Source organism: Propithecus coquereli, unplaced genomic scaffold (assembly GCF_000956105.1).
Source record: "Propithecus coquereli isolate 6110/MARCELLA unplaced genomic scaffold, Pcoq_1.0 Scaffold249, whole genome shotgun sequence".
In the NCBI taxonomy this organism is placed as follows: domain Eukaryota; kingdom Metazoa; phylum Chordata; class Mammalia; order Primates; family Indriidae; genus Propithecus; species Propithecus coquereli.
In genome coordinates, this window is record NW_012148052.1 from 512,460 (window position 1) to 530,033 (window position 17,574).

Consider the following 17,574-nt stretch of genomic DNA (forward strand, 5'->3'; position numbering starts at 1 on the left):
CTTTTGAAGATACTGTCTTAGTCTATTATTGTCTCACATAGCTTAATATTGTATAGTATAGCTGTATACAAAGAGAACCATAGATATTAGAGTGAGAGGATCATTGATCTCACTGGGGCCCAGATTAAGAAATTACACACACACACACACACACACACACACACACACACACACACAATCTATCTATATGGTACTATATATACTATCTTCACTTTATCTTTACCTTGCTTCTTTCCTTTGTTAAATATATTTTGGATATACTCTAGAAATGTCTTATTCTTTTTTTTTTAAACAGCAGCTTTCTTGAGCAGTAACTCACATACCATAAAGTTCTCCCTTTTAGCATGTTCAATTCAGTACTTTTTACTGTATTCACATAGTTGTGCAACCATCACTAAGTCCAGAACATTTTCATCACCCCCCCCCCAAAAGCCCCATACCCATGAGCAATCACTTCCCATTTCTCCCTCATTCTAGTCTCTGGAAACCACTAATATACTTTCTGTCTTTACAGATTTTCTTATTCTGGACACTTCACATATATGGAATCACACAACATGTGCCCTTTTATGTCTGGTTTCTTTAGAGCATTAGCATAATGTTTTCAAGGTTCATCCATTTTGTAGCAAGTATCAGCACTTCATTTTTTATGGCTGAATAATATTCCATTGTTTGGATACAACATACTTTGTTTATCAGTTCGTCAGGTGATGGAGAGTAGGTTGTTTCTACTTTTTAGTTATTATGAATAATGCTGCTATGAATATTTATGTACAAGTTTCTGGTAGGACATGTTTTTATTTCTCTTGGATATTGCTATGGTCTAAAGGGTTTTTAAAATTTTATATTCAATAATGACAAATTATAAGTGTATATATTTATGGGGTACAAAGTGATGCTATGATATATGTATGCAATGTGGAATTATTTAATCAAGCTCATTAACATATACATCACCTCAAATACTTACCATGTATTCCTCCTGTCTAATTAAAACAGTGTTCCCTTTGACCAACATCTCCCCATTCCCTCCCCATCCCCTACCCTCTGGTAACCACCATTCTGCTCTCTGCTTCTATTTGTTTGTTTTAGATTCTACATATAAGTGAGAACATGTGGTATTTGTCTTTCTGTGCCAAGTTTATTTCACTCAGCATAATATCCTCCAGGTTCATCAATGTTGTCACCAATGACAGAAGTTCATTCTTTTTAAAGGCTAAATAGTATTCCATTGTTTGTATATATGACACTTTCTTTTTCCATTCATCCAATGATAGACACTTAGATTGATACCATAACTTGGCTATTGTGAATAATGCTGCAATAAACATGGGAGTGCAGATATCTCTTCAACATATGGATTTCAAATCCTTTGCATATATACCTAGCAGTGGGATTGCTGGATCATATAGTAATTCCATTTTTAGCTTTTTGAGGAACCTCCATATAGTATTCCATAATGGCTATACTAATTTACATTCCAACCAACAGTGTACAAGAGTTCCCTTTTCTCTACATCCTCACCAACACTTATTACCTTTCATCTTTTTAAAAAACTTTTTTTTATCTTTTGTTCTTCTTTTTCTTATTGTTTATTGCTATGATGAAATATGATGGGCATTTATCATCTTTTTGAAATTGCCATTCTGACAGATGTGAGGTGATATCTCATTGTAGTTTTAATTTTCATTTCCCTAATGGTTAGTGATGTTGAGCATTTTTTCATATACCTGTTGGCCGTTTGTATGTCTTCTTTTGAGAAATATCTATTCTGGTCTTTTGCCCATTTTTTAATTGGGTTGTTTTGTTTCTTTTTTTTTTTTTTTTTTTTGAGACAGAGTCTCACTCTACTGCCCTGAGTGCCGTGGTGTCAGCCTAGCTCACAGCAACCTCAAACTCCTGGGCTCAAGCGATTCTTTTGCCTCAGCGTCCCGAGTAGCTGGGACTACAGGCATGCACCACCATGCCCGGCTAAATTTTTCTATGTATATATTTTTTAGTTGTTCAGATAATTTCTATTTTTAGTAGAGACGGGGTCTCGCTCTTGCTCAGGCTGGTCTTGAACTCCTGACCTTGAAGGATCCACCCACCTCTGCCTTGCAGAGTGCTAGGATTACAGGCGTGAGCCACCACGCCCAGCCTGGGTTATTTTCTTGCTACTGAGTTGAGTTCTGTATGTATTTTGGAATTTAACCCCTTATCAGGTATATAGCTTGCAAATATTTTCTCCCAATCCATAGTTTGCCTTTTCACTTTGTTCATTGTTTCCTTTGTTGTGCTGAAGCTTTTTAGTTTGATGTACTCCCATTTGTCTATTTTTGTCTTTGTTGCCTGAGCTTTTAGGGTCAAATAAGAAAAAATCATTGCCCAGACTTATAATTTTTTCCCTACGTTTTCTTCTAGTAGTTTTACAATTTCAGGTCTTATGTTTAAGTTTTTAATCCATTCCGAGTTGATTTTTGTATGTGGTGTTAGGTAAGGTTCCAATTTAATTCTTTTGCATGTCAGTTTTTTCAGTACCCTTTATCGAAGAGATTTTTTTTTTTCCCATTACGGAGTACTCTTGGCACCTTTGTTAAAAATCAATTGACTGTAAATGTGTGGGTTCATTTTGGGGCTCTTCATTCTGTTCCATTGGTCATTGCGTCTATTTTTATGCACATACCATGCTGTTTTAATTACTACAGCTCTCTAATATAGTTTGATGTCAGGTAGTGTGATACCTCCAGCTTTGTTCTTTATGTTCAAGATTGCCTTGGCTATTCAGGGTTTTCTGTGCTTCCATATGAATTTTAGGATTGTTTTTCCTATTTCTGTGAAAAATGACATTGGAATTTTGATAGATACTATATTGAATCTGTAGATTGCTTTGGGTAGTATGGATAGTTTAATAATATTAATTCTTCCAATCCATGAACATAGGATATCTTTTCATTTATTTGTGTCTTCTTCAATTTCTTTCATCAATGTTTTATAGTTTTCAGTGTACAGATCTTTCACTTCCTTGATTAAATTTATTCCTAAGTATTTTGTTTCTTTTGGAGCTATTATAAATGTGATTATTTCCTTGATTTCTTTTTTGGATAATTTGTTATTACTGTATAGAAATACTACTGATTATTTTGTGTTGATTTTGTAACCTGCAACTTTACTGTGTTTGGTTATTAGTTCTAACAGTTTTTTGGTGGAGTCTTTAGAGTTTTTTATATATAATCATGTTATCAGCAAATAGAGACAATTTCACTTCTTCCTTTCCTGTTTGGATGCCTTTTATTTCTTTCTCTTGCCTAACTGCTCTAGCAGGGACTTTCAGTACTATATTGTATAGATGTGGTAAGAGTGGATATCCTTGTCTTGTTCCTGAAAAGAGGAAAAGCTTTCAATTTTTCACCAATGAATAAAATGTTAGCTCTGGGCTTGTCATATATGGCCTTTATTGTGTTGTATAATTCTTCTAAACCTAATCTGTTGAGAGTTTTTATCATGGAAGGATGTTGAATTTTGTCAAATGCTTTTTCTGCATCTAATGAGATAATCATATGGTATTTATCCTTCATTCTGTTAATGTGGTGTATCACATTTATAGATTTGCATGTATTGAACCATCCTTGTATTCCTGGGATAAATCCAACTTAATCATGTTGGATGATCCTTTTAATGTGCTATTGAATTTGGTTTGCTAGTATTTTGTTGAGGATTTTTGCAGTGATGTTTATCAGGGATATTGGCCTGCAATTTTCTCCTCTTTCATTTCTGATTTTATTTCAATCTTCTCTCTCTCTTTTTTTTTTTACTTAAAACATGTCATCCTTGCACAGGGGCCATGTTAATCTTCTCTGTATCGTTCCAATTTTAATGTATGTGCTACAGAAGTCAGCACGAGTCTTCTCTCTTTTTCTTAGTTAGTCTAGCTAAGGATTTGTCAATTTTGTTTATCTTTTTAAAAAACAACTCTTAGTTTCATTGATTTTTTTCTGTTGTTTTCCTAGTCTCTATTTTATTTATTTCTACACTGATTTTTGTTATTTCCTTCCCTCTGATAACTTTGGGTTTAGTTTGTTCTTCTTTTTCTAGTTCTTTGAAGTGTAACATTAGGTTGTTTATTTGAGATCTTTCTTCTTTCTTGATATGGGCATTTGTTGCTATAAATTTCCCTATTAGAACTGTTTTTGCTGCATCCTATAAGTTTTGGTATGTTGTGTTTCCATTTTCATTTGTCTCAAAAATTTTTTTATTTCTCTTTTGATTTCTTCTTTGACCCATTGGTTATTCAGTAGCATGTTGCTTAATTTCCACATATTTGTGGATTTGCCATATTTTCCTGTCACTGATTTCTATTTTCATACCATTGTAATCCGAAAAGATCGTTGATATCATTTCAGTCCTCTAAATTTGTTCAAATTTGTTTTGTGGCCTAACACATGATCTATCCAGGAGAATGTTCCATGTGTACTTGAGAAGAATGTATATTCTGCTGCTTTGGGATGGAATTTTCCTATATGTCTGTTAGGTCCATTTGGTCTGTAGTATAGTTCAAGTCCAATATTTCCTTATTAATTTTCTGTCTTAATGATCTGACCATTACTGAAAGTGGAGTACTGAAGTCTCCTACTATGACTGTATTACAATCCATCTCTCTGTTCACATTTCCTTTATATATTACTGTTCTAATGTTGGGTACATATATATTTACAATTTTTATATCTTTTTAATGAATTGACCCCTTTATAATTATATAATGACCTTCTTTGTCTCTTTTTATAGTTTTTGAATTAAACTCTATTTTGTCTGGTATAAGTATAAGCTACCCCTGCTCTCTTTTGGTTTCCACTTTTTTTTTAGAGACGGGGTCTGGCTCTTGCTCAGGCTGGTCTCGAACTCCTGAGCTTAAGCAATACTCCCGCCTCGGCCACCCAGAGTGCTAGGTTACAGGCGTGAGCCACCACACCCTGCCCTTTGGTTTCCATTTGTATGGTTTTTTGTGACTGGCTTCTTTCACTTTGCACAATATTTTTAAGGTTCATCTATGTTATAGCATAAGTCAATACTTCATTCCTTTTTATGATCAAATCATATTTCATTGTATGGATATGCCACATTTTATTTATCCATTCATTAGCTGATAGACATTTGGGTTATTTGTACCTCTAGGCTATTATGAATAATGCTATGAACATTTGTATATAAGTTTTTGTGTGGAACAACCATCTTTTGAATGTCATTATTTCATTTTCCTAGATGAGGGAACTGGAAGATGAATCAACTTGCCCTTATTCATATAACTAGTAAAATGCTGAGCTAGGATTTAACACATAGGGTACAATTAGAAAACTTACCAATGGCAAAAAGCCAGGTTTTGAAACAGCTTCATGGAAAGGAGATATTTAGATTGAGCTTAAGGGACAGTAGGAACCAGCCAAGGAAAACTCTGGGGGAAAAGTAGTCATAGGATAATGCAATGGAGGGAGAGGGCTTTCCTAGAAGAGCCTGGACCTAATCACATGTATGATCCAGGGACCTGGACAGTGTAGAACATAAAGTGGAAAGAGGAATCAGTGAGGGGTGAGATGGGTAGGACTGGCAGGGGCCAGGTCATGGAGAATATGAAGACTGTCTAAAAATTTGGGTTCTATCCTGAAGACTACAGGAAGCCATTGTATAGTTTTGAGTCATATTCTCAAGTTGTATTTTTTAAATTCCCCACTGGCTACACACTCTAGGAACTAAAGGACTTTGAAAGGGAAAAGCTGGGAAGATGGAATAGGGGAGATAGCATGTGTTGTTCCAAGTAAGGGAAATGCATGATACAGAGGGAGAAAATTTTAGAGCATTTAGGGAAACAGTGAGTAGATTGCCTTTCTTTAATCGGGCTTGCTTGACGTCAGAAAGGTATTTGGAATATGGAGAGTTCTTATGTGGCTTCAGTTTCTTCTGGCATAGACATCAACAACTCTGGAAACCTTCCTTAACCACCTCAGGCAGGTTTAGATATCACTCCTCATGATTCCACAGCATTCTGGGCCTACTGCTGTTGTAGAATTTATTGAAAGGTATGGTAGTGGCCAGTTATGTGACTGTCACTCTCACTCAGCTGAATTCTGTGAGGGCCAATTGTGTTTCTTGTTCATCATCATATCCAAACTGTATGGGAAACAGTTTGGGCCCTAGCACACTGTACGTGCTCAATAAATATTTGAGGGTAAAGTTGTGGCTCTCAAAGCTCTTGGTCCTAGCATATACTCAATTAAGTGTTCTAACTCAGCACTTGTAATACTATAGTACTTATTTACATATGTGCCTGTCCTTTTCTACTAGGCCTCCAGGCCTAGGGATTCTCTTTGTATTCCTAGGACCTAGATCAGTTTCTGGAATTGATAAATGTTTGCTGCATGAATGGTCAAGTAAAAGAGTGAATGACTAGACAATTGTGAATAGCTGTAGCGCAAGAAAAAACATTAACTATTGGAAATCAGGCCACATATTCTGGCAGTTCTACTTTTGACAAAATTGGCAAAATAATTCACATAGCTTGGAAATAATCCCCTTTCTGTGAGCAAACAAGATGTAGGTCTTATAGCAACAGTGCTTAACAAGCAGGATCTACGGTAAAGTATCTGGGAAAGAAATGTCTAGCAGGTGATATAAACCAGGCAAAAAAGTAAGCAGCCTCCACCTGGGATTCAGAATACAATTCTGTTCCCTGAAGTCCCTCTTGCTGACATGCTCACCAGCCAGACTCTAGACCTTGACTGGACCTATACTATTATCTGCATCTCTCTGTATTTGGCTACTTGTCTGCTTGGACTTGGGGACCATAATTGCTTTTCTCTGTCTCGGATGCTCTCCTTAGGCTTGACTCCTTGCCAGACCAGACTAGCTTCACTCTACTTCTCCAAGCCCCAGAGTTGCCCATCTTTCAGATGGGGCTAGAATAATACATGGCCAACAGGGCTGCTAAGAATGAGCCATGTATGTGAAAACATTTAACATTTATTCATTCTCAAATATTTATGGAGAACTGAGAACCTATCCATAAATATTTGAGATATCATTCATACAGTGATATATGAGATACAATCTTTGATCTTCAGGATCTCATTGTTGAGCTAATGAGATAGAGAAGAAAAACGGCACTGCAATACAGTGTCGCTAAGGAAGAAGCTATGAGGTATACACAGATTGCTCTGGGCTCACACAGGAGGAGATAGTTCAGTAGAAGCTGACCTATGAAGAGCAAAGCTGGTCAAGAGCCGTCTTAGGGTCTGCTGCCCTGGTGTGCAGCCAAGGAGCCTGTTTGCTACAGCTGAGAGCAGGGCCACAGCTATATGAAGATGAAGGGAAGAGGGGGCGCAGCAACCTCAGCAACCCAAACTTCAGATTAAAGACCCAATAGAAAGCACATATCTTACCTCTCCTCTGCGAATCTGGATGCTCCTTATGATTCGCTCTAACAGGCCAATGTGCTGCATGAAACGGAGACTATTTTCCTGTAATTGTTTATTTTCTTTATCCAGGAAAAGTACTCTAGGAATGGCATAAATCAGTGGCATGACTAGAAATTTCTGTATAATTACTGAAAACCCACCTCCCATTAGCTCTGGATCTTAGACCACCATGCAGATTTTAGAAGCAAATTTGGCAGAATAATTCCCACCATATTCCAAGGCCAACTGAAAGTCTATAAGCTTCTTGCCTATACATGATTATTAAATACATGTGCAAGAGTATTTAAGGCACAGTGAAAAATTCAAGGAAGGATATGATCCCATTTAGAGATGGGACCGAAACAAGAGACTCTGTATCCCTTCAAATATTATAGCTACATAACTAGTATCTGCTTCTGATTTCTCACATAGAAGTAAAAATAGCAGCAGTAGCAGCAGCAGCAACCATTTACTAAGTACTTACCATGTACTTAGGCAATGTAACCTACCCACACGGTAAGCACCTAAAACTTTTCATGTATTAGCTTATTTATTTATTTATATTTATTTATTTATTTATTTATTTGTTTTTCTTTTTAAGAAATTCTTAGGCCAGACACAGTGGCTCACACCTAGCACTCTGGGAGGCTGAGGTGGGTGGATAGCTTGAAGAGTTTGAGGCCAGCCTGAGCAACAGCGAGACCCTGTTTCTACTAAACGTAGAAAAATTAGCCAGGCATGGTGCCACGTGCCTGTAGTCCCAGCTACTGGGGAGGCTGAGGCAGGAGGATTGCTTAGAGCCCAAGAGTTAGAGGTTACAGTGAGTTAGGCTGACACCATAGCACTCTACTCAGAGCAACAGAGTATTATTTTAAATTTTTATTTAATTTTTCTGTATTTATTTTTTATTAATTAATTTTATTTATTTATTTATCCATCTATCTTTCTATCTACTTATTTATTTTGAGACAGATTCTCACTCTGTCGCCCCTGCTAGAGTGCAGTGGCATCATCAGCTCAAACTCCTGGGCTCTAGCAATCCTCCTGCCTTAGCCTCCTGAGGAGCTAGGACTACAGGCATGCACCACCATGCCTGACTCATTCTATAAAAAAGACATCTGCACTCAAATGTTTATAGTTTTTCTATTTCTTGTAGAGATGGGGTCTCACTCTTGCTCCTCCTGCCGAAGTGCTGGGATTACAGGCATGAGCTACCACACCCGGCTTATTAGCTCATTTAGTCCTCACAGCAACCTCACAAAATATACAGTTACGAAACCTATTTTATAAATGAGGAAAGTGAGGCTCAGAGAGGGGAAAGTAACTTGCTTAAAAACATAAAAATAGAAATTCATAGAGCTGGGATACCAATCCAGACCTTTCAGATTTCAAGCCTTAGCTCTTAACCACTATATAGACTCACTTTCCAGGACCACAGTTTATTTGGGAGACATGACAGTATAATAGTTTTGATCAAAGATTTTTGTTTTAGTTTTGATTCTGCCACTGTGTGACCCTTGGCAAATTATAAATCTGAGCCTTATCTGTAAAATGAGGAAATACCCGTGGAAGAAACTTACTCTAAGGAAAATATCTAAGTCCAATCTGGGTGACCAGATTGTGTCACCAGGAGGACAAGACAGGAAGATAATTAATGTTAAGGCAAGGGTAATGAGTCAATTGCGTTGGGCCCCAATGGTCAGAAGCTATGACACGATTCGAGACGAGCAATGATTTATATGGGATACATATGAAAGGGGAGACACAGACAGTAAAAGATAATCAGAGATTCTCCAAGCCTGTCCAGAGGACAGAGTGCCCAAAGCAGTGGACAGGAGAGTTTCAGTCTGCTTGCTGACCTCTCCCTAGACTATGGTGCTCTGGTCTAGGGCCAGGCTGCCGAGGTCTACATGTTGCTCTGCCACTGACCAGGCAGGGTGAGTTCCCTAACCTCTCTGGACCTTTGATTCATATCCATAAAATAAGGCTAGTAATAATGCCTCCCTCCTGGGATTGGTGTCAGGATTAAATGGAGAGAGAGAGAGAGAGAGAGTGCTTAGAACAGTGCTTTGCACCTAGTAAGTGCTCAAACAAATGCTAATCATTATAGTTATTATTGGTGACATTACCTGTTACAATCAACCTGCTCTCTTTGCTCTGATTCTTGCCCTAAGAAAATTTTGATTGTAATTAAGAAAACTTTGATTGCAATCCTATAAAGAAGAGAATGCTAAGGCTGGCTGATATCTGAATTCTTTTCTGTGTGTAATGTTAATACTTCTCATTAAAAATTAATACATTGGTATCCTGTGCATTTCATGAATGTAAGTCACTTCTGTGAGCTTGATTCTCTCTTGGTCAGCCTTGATTCCATAGGTACCAAATGATAAAAATGAGTGTCAGCACACACAAAAGTGACAGACCAGGTCCTCAATGAGGCAGTGCCACTATGAAAGAGCCTGTATAAATAGTCCACCACCCTCCTCCATATTTTTCTGTTTAATTTCACAATTTCTGCCATTTGCATGATCTGCTGAAAACAGCAGACAGCAGAGCAAGAGTCATAGGATAGGCCACAAACTCAAAGGACAATCTCTTGAACCATTTCTTTGTTGAGGGAGACACATCCTCTTTGTGGAGTTCACTGGACCCCAAGCGTGACTGCACCTACCTGTTCTGGATTGAAGATAGCATCCATTTGTTGCTGTGGATCAATTCTTCTTGTTCTGTGAGTTGCTCCAGAAGTTTCCTTTTCTCTAGAAGCAGGATATCATTTTGGGTAGTGATCTGGTCCTGGAATGCCTTCTCCTAGGGATTAGAAAGTCCCCTAATTACCACAGCAGGAGAAAGAGTTATAAATTTGAGAGCATCATTCTGTTTCTAAACTCTTAACAGCAAATTTCCCTTGTTTCCTTTTTCTCTCCTGTTCTCTAGTCTGTTTACATTTGTATGCTAACACCGTCATTTCATTATCTAATACCTAGATAGTTCCTCTATTTATTTTGGTTATTTTATGTCATGTATTTTGTTTGGACATTTCATCATTCCTTTGCATTAACATTTAAAAATATCTGAGCACTCAATTGCCAATAAGGTCCCAATGCTCTTATCTATATTCTAATTTTATAGGTATCAAACCACCAACAAATACAACTAAATTCTCTGAAACCCCATATTGAAATTTTTCCCATTTAATACATTTCCATCTGCTTTGTAACTATATTCTCTTTAAGGCAAACAGAGAAAGATGAGAACATAGCCACCTAATTTGGCAATCAGTGTCAGGAACTTAGCTGGCATGGCAAGTTAATCTCGTAAGCCGGGTGCTGAGACTATTCTTGCAGTGATGGTGCCGAAATGGTTTCTAGCCTGACACCATGTTTTACTTTCTACCAATGATTTTCCCCAAAAGCAGTAGCCACTGAAGTTACAGCTAAAATGATAAAGCAGTGCATTTTGTGGAAAAACACTAACACTTTTGTATTGAAAGAATCAGTAGATATTAGTAACTATCACTCTTGGTGAGGGGTTTAGAGCTCAAAGGTGTAGAATTGCCAGTATCACTTCACTAATGACTTGTCAATGGTAACAGGCAAGTGTCTTCACCTTTTTGTGTTTGTTCCTCACCTGCCAGTGCTGAGAGTGAGTGGGTGTGCGAGAATAACCACCTGTGGCAGATGAGTGAATCACAGGGTTAAGGGAGGCAACTTTACATGTTTCTTTTAAATAAGATATTAATGTAGATCATTCAGAAAAGATGGTCCCATCTATTATTAAAGAAGTATAAGGATAGAGATTAGATTATGTTCTGAAACAAAACATTCCAGATTTTAAAGCCATTGTCCAGGACCCTGAAATGTCTAATAATAGCCTCACTTGCTATTATTTAAAGACATTTAATCAATAATGTGTTGGTAGGAATTGAGAATAGAAGCAGCCATCCCATAGACAATATTCTATGCAGTTATAACTGTATTAGAAAGGATAGTAAATGGGGAAGGCTGTTGATACCCTGTCCTTTGGAAATACCATATTTTTTTGAACAACAAAAAAAATCAGGACACCTGCTGTGATAATAGGATAACATATTTGGGAAAACCTAGTTTGGATGGTCAGAACAGTTGGAAGACTCACCTGGCTCACTACGTAAAGATAAAGTTGAAAGAATGAAGCCAAAGAAGTGGCATTATTTTTTTTTTGGAGACTTGAAAAGCAAGCACAGCTTTTTTTTTTTTTTTTTTTTTGAGACAGAGTCTCGCTTTGTTGCCCTGGCTAGAGTGAGTGCTGTGGCATCAGCCCAGCTCACAGCAACCGCAAACTCCTGGGCTCAAGCAATCCTTCTGCCTCAGCCTCTCGAGTAGCTGGGACTACAGGCATGTGCCACCATGTCTGGCTAATTTTTTCTATATATATATATTTTTAGTTGTCCAGATCATTTCTTTCTATTTTTTGGTAGAGATGGGGTCTCGCTCTTGCTCAGGCTGGTCTCGAACTCCTGACCTTGAGCGATCCACCCGCCCCAGCCTCCCAGAGTGCTAGGATTACAGGCGTGAGACACCGTGCCTGGCCCAAGCCCAGCTTTTTAATGCTCAGGGATCTGGTTCATGGGCCCTAAAATGGGCCCTAGGTTTGTACCTCTGTGGCATTAAAAGCTCTCACATCAAAGCCTGGTGCAGAGCCTGAGGGCGGTGGCTCACACCTGTAATCCTAGCACTCTGGGAGGCCGAGGCAGGAGGATCGCTTGAGCTCAGGAGTTTGAGACAAGCCTGAGGAAGAGCAAAACTCCGTCTCTACTAAAAATAGAAAAAATTAGCCAGGCATGGTGGTGCACACCTGTAATCCCAGCTACTTGGAGGGCTAAGGTAGGAGGATTGCTTTAGCCCAGGAGTTTGAGGTTGCTGTGAGCTAGGCTGATGCCATGGCACTCTAACCCTGGCAACAGAGCAAGACTCTGTCTCAAAAATAAATAAATAACATCTACAAAAATTTATATGTGCCAGGTACCACTTTAGGAATTTCATGTTTTAATCATTACAAAATCCTTGTGTGTATAAGGTAGGGATTCTTTTCCTCATTTTACAGATGAGGAAAATGATACACAGATCCTTGCCCAAAGTCACAGAACTATTAAGTGGCAGAGCTAGAATTTGAATCTGAGTCTGTCTAAAGCCAAACCTCACAGTACCCTTCAACGGCAGTGAGCAAGAGCTTATTTGGGATTGCCAGCATATTTCTTGGAGACCTGTGGTTCTTTGGATAGGTGCATTAGTTTCCTACAGCTGCTGTGACAAAGCACCACAAACTGGGTGGCTTAAAACACAGAAATGTATTTTCTCACAGTTCTCAGGGCTAGAAGTCTGAAATCAAGATGTTGTCAGGGTAAGTTACTTCTTACCCCTGGCTCAGAGGGAAATTCTCTTCCATGCCTTTCTCCTAGCTTCTAGTGGTTGCCAGCAATCCTTGGTGTTCCTTGGCTTGTAGCTGCATCATTCCAATCTCTGCCTTTATCATCACAGGGCATTCTTTCCCTGTCTTTGTTTGTGTGTCTTCCCCTATTCCTAAAAAGACACTAGTCATACTGAATTTAGGATTCACCCTAACCCAAGATAACCTCATCTTAACCAATTACATCTGCAAAGTCCCTATTTCCACATAAGGTCACATTCTGAAGTTCCAGGTAGATATGAATTTGGGGGGACACTATTCAACCCAGTACATTCAGGGAGAAAGAAAGCATGCTTGCTGAAAGTAGGAGGCTGTTTTTGAAGACTAGAAGAAGAAGTCGGGCAGTATAAGAACTTTCTTGTACTGCAATGTAGAATTAGGTTGATGATATGCCTTGTGGGCCCATGAACCAGGATTGCTACTTTCTTCTGTATACTTTCCTTAGTCTTTTCCTACCTATAAGTCTAAGATGGATCTGAATCTCTAGAAGTTTGACAAATTAATGACAAAATAGGCGGATATTGCAAAAATACAATTTATTTTTCCTTTCTCATTGTAGTTTAGAATATCAAGAGGATTTTTTAGTTTTTATTTTTATTTTTTAGACGTAGAGTCTCACTATGTTGCCCAGGCTGGAGTGCAGTGGCTATTTACAAGCATGATCATAGCACACTATAGTCTTGAACTCCTGGCCTCAAGTGATCCTCCTGCCTCAGCCTCCTGACTAGCTGGGACCACAGGCACGTATCATCGCACTTGGCTCAAAAGTATTTTTTAAAACTAAGAATACACTATGGGTGACCCATCTGTTAGAACTGTCAAATGTTTTAATGTGCATAGTCTAGGAATTCTTGACCTGGAGTTCCAGGATATTCAAGGGAATGAATGAAATTACATAAGTGGTTTTAGTATCTTTGACACGTAGTGGTGGTATAATAAAAATTCGTTGAGTGTAGAAATGAGTATTTAAGGAGTGAGGACAGAGTTTTCAAAATTCTGAAATGGGCTGGGGATCTTAAGAAAGAAGGAAAAACCTTACTGGCCTAGACAGCTGCTCTCCACCTTGAATTTAAGTAGTAATCCCAAGACCGTTCTTCATCTGATTCCATTCATCTGCCTCATTTCTTTCTTATCCATACATCAGTAAGTCACAGGGCAATAAGACAAGCATGAAGACACTATGGATATTTAGAAAAAAGCTTGAAGGCACTAGTCAAGGATTGATAAAGGAGTAGGGATCACCTGTTTTCACTGGCATTTCTAAGTCACCCTGAAGTATGAGGCAAAATGAGGGCTGCAAAAAGCAGAAAAGAGTTCCTGGGGGTGGTTTGGAAGTCTCTGAAGGGGACTTAAACAAGAAAAGGCATTTTTGGCCAGGTGCGGTGGCTAACACCGGTAATCCCAGCACTTTAGGAGGCTGAGGTGGAAGGATCATTTGAGGCCAGGAGTTGGAGACCAGCCTGGGCAACACAGCGAGACCCTGTCTCTACAAACAATTTATAAAATTAGCCAGTCATGGTGGTGCACACCTGTAGTCCTAGCTACCTGGGAGGCTGAGGCCAGAGGACTGCTTGAGTTCAGGAGTTCAAGGTTTCAGTGAGCTATGATGGTGCCACGGCATTCCAGCCTGGCAACAGAGCAAGACCCTGACTCTTAAAAAAAAAATGCATGAAGGTAAGACATTGATCATAAATTGGCAGTACAGAATGTTTTCAGTGTCCAGTCGGGTTTAACAACACTATGGGTCTTACATACATACTTTTCGGCAGGGTGTAAAGAATTACACACATTGAAAGATGGTGCAGAGAAATGAAAACAAGGTCTATGAAGGGGCCACAAATAATTTTAAAAATGAGTGGGCTTTCTCTAAATGGCCAGCCACCAGCATCATTAGCGAACTCTTCACCTTTATTTTTGTTCTCACCTTTTCCACTTGTTGTTGCAGTGTTCCAATTTCTCTTTCAAGTTGTTCAATTCTCTCATCTCGTAGTTCCACTTCATGAGTTAAATGATCCTTGACTTTTCGAAGCTTGGCTTTGTGCTGGTGATGTCTCTCGTTGTAGTTTCTATAAAAGTAAATTTGAGTATAGGCACACCTGAACACAGTTAAAAATTTTTTTTGCCTCCTCAATATGCACCTTTCTTGGGTTTCCTCTTCTTATTTAACTCAGTGGATGCTTGTCTTGCCTTGCACCTTCTTGTCCCCACGTTGAGGAATGGACCAAGGATAACCCCCTACATAACACCAGCTTTAATCACTCCTAAGGACTCAAATGTTTGGCTTACCTTGGTCTTGAACTGATGGTTGTGATACAGGTTTAGCATCTGAGTTTAATTTAGGAAACTCCTTGACTTCTGACCCCTGACATCTAAATTCTTAATCCTGCCCCACTGATTGAGTCACTAATTTAAAATTCCCTAGTTCTTGGCTATACCCTTCGGTAGTTATATACCCACTTCAATCTTATTTAATTTCCAAATGACTGGGCCTGCTCTCATTCCTTGCATTAAATCAGACTTCTAAATGCCAATTCTATATAGGTCCCTGCTCAAGAATCTCATTCTGACATAAATCTAAGTTACCACCAATAAAGACATGAAAAGACACTTAATATATCAGCCATTAAAAAAATGCAAATCGCCGGGCGTGGTGGCTCACGCCTGTAATCCTAGCACTCTGGGAGGCTGAGGCCGGCGGATCATTTGAGCTCAGGAGTTCAAGACCAGCCTGAGCAACACTGAGACCTCGTCTCTACTAAAAAAAAATAGAAAGAAATTAGCCAGACAACTAATAATTTATATACATATAAAAAAATTAGCCAGGCATGGTGGTGCATGCCTGTAGTCCCAACTACTTGGGAGGCTGAGGCAGGAGGATCACTTGAGCCCAGGAGTTTGAGGTTGCTATGAGCTAGGCTGACACCACGGCACCCAACCCAGGGCAATAGAGTGAGACTCTGTCCCAAAAAAAAAAAAAAATGCAAATCAAAAACACAATGAGAAACCACTTCACACCCACTAGAGTGACAGAGCAGAGACCCCTCTTAGGGGTCTGCTGGGCCCCCCAAGCATGGAAATAGAGGAAAAATCTTGAGTTCCTTTAAGGGAAATTCTAGGTACCTGCTAGCTTTGAAAAGTAAATGAGCAAAACCTGATAAGCAAGACCATAGTAACAACAATCTCCCAGGCCCAGCGGAGTCACAAGGTGTTTTGGTTCCCTATAGAAACTAAAAGATAACATCTTAACAAGTATTCCTGAGTTGTTCTTCAGAAACCCCCAGCAAATGGAAAATGCTATCAGGTCGACCTCTGATAAGGGGGAGCTGAGGACGGAACTCTGGCCACATTCTTTGTCCTAAATTTCTTCCTGAGGGGCCTGGAAGTCACACCCACAGGAATCAAAGAATCTCTGAATCCGCCTATGATCCATAAGCAACTGCTTCAAGATATCCCACCTTTTGGGGCCAAACCAATGTATAACTGCCATGTATTGATTTACGATTTTGCCTGAAATTTCTGCTTTCCTGAAATGTACCCCTTCTTTTAAAACTCCTTGCTTGTAAGCCATTGAGGAGTCTTAAGTGTTAGCTGCCTGCGCTCCTTGCTTGGCACTGTGTAATAAATGTCCCTTTTCTCTCGCTGCAAATCTCAGTGTCAGTGGTTGGCTTTACTGTACCAGGTAAGTAGACCTCAGTTCGGTTTGGTAACATGGGGCACCGGTTTGCCCAGTATAAGAACCACATTTTCTGGCTTTCCTTGCAGCTAGATGAGGCCATATAAATTCTGGCCAAAAGAATGTGAGTGGAAGTAGCGTGCCTTTAGGAAAATGGAATCCCTTGCTTTCCCCTCTTTCTTCTTCTTATTCGCTGGAATGTGGCTATGGTAGTGAACTATCTTGAATTATTAATATTTGGCTAAGGGTAACATGTTAAAAATGCTGGAGCAATAACAAGATAGAAGGAGCCTAAGCTTTTGACACTTGGAGGTACCACCAGCAACCACTACATAACATGAGGCACATCTTTTTCAGATTGTGTTCACAACTACCGCTGTGACTTAGATTCTTTCTAAGGAGATATTTCCATCTCATAAATGTACTCATTTTCCTTTAACTAGGAATGGTTGGTAAAAGATATCACTGGGTTTCAGCATCCTCCAGGCCATAGCTTCAGAGATGTAAGATCCAGCACTGTACAAACAACTTACCTGTTGTCCTCTGGGTTTTCCAGCTGTTCATAGTTGCTTTGATGTTTTGGCATCATTTAACACACTGACTTCCACACAAAAAAACCCAGAAACTTTTCCTTAGGGCCACAGTGTTTTATTACAAAAATAGAATAAAAACTTTGAGCATAATTTAAAGGTAAATATAAATAGAAAAATGAAATTTATTGACTTCTATTCATTTAATCCACGTTTTTAGAATTGTCAGTATTAATTGTAACAATAGGAACATCAACAAGTAAGATTTTATATATGCTTCACGTGGCTCTGGGGTCAAAACTAGAATTAAATACAACTCTCATGGCAGTCAATATGTTAAGACACAAAATGTACTTCTGAAATTTCTTTTACTTATCCGGTATTGGACTATTAAAACCCAAGTCTCTAGCTTCCCATGCCAGATAGCTACTCTTTTATTCTTCCATTTGGATTCTTAAAAAATAAATTTGTTCTTTTTTTTTCTTTTTTTTTTTTGAGACAG

The 17,574-nt window shown here is 38.8% G+C and overlaps 1 protein-coding gene across 1 annotated transcript in view; it reads right to left on the bottom strand.

Moving 5' to 3' along the window:
- Window positions 1-17,574, bottom strand: part of CCDC30 (coiled-coil domain containing 30) — a 144,428-nt gene that overhangs the window by 799 nt on the left and 126,055 nt on the right. Inside the window, exons 10-12 of the mRNA XM_012646664.1 lie at window positions 14,794-14,935; window positions 10,096-10,232; window positions 7,410-7,524 (exon numbers count right to left, since the gene is read on the bottom strand). Of these exons, the coding sequence (XP_012502118.1) occupies window positions 7,410-7,524; window positions 10,096-10,232; window positions 14,794-14,935 (394 nt within the window). The remainder of the gene's footprint in view (window positions 1-7,409; window positions 7,525-10,095; window positions 10,233-14,793; window positions 14,936-17,574) is intronic.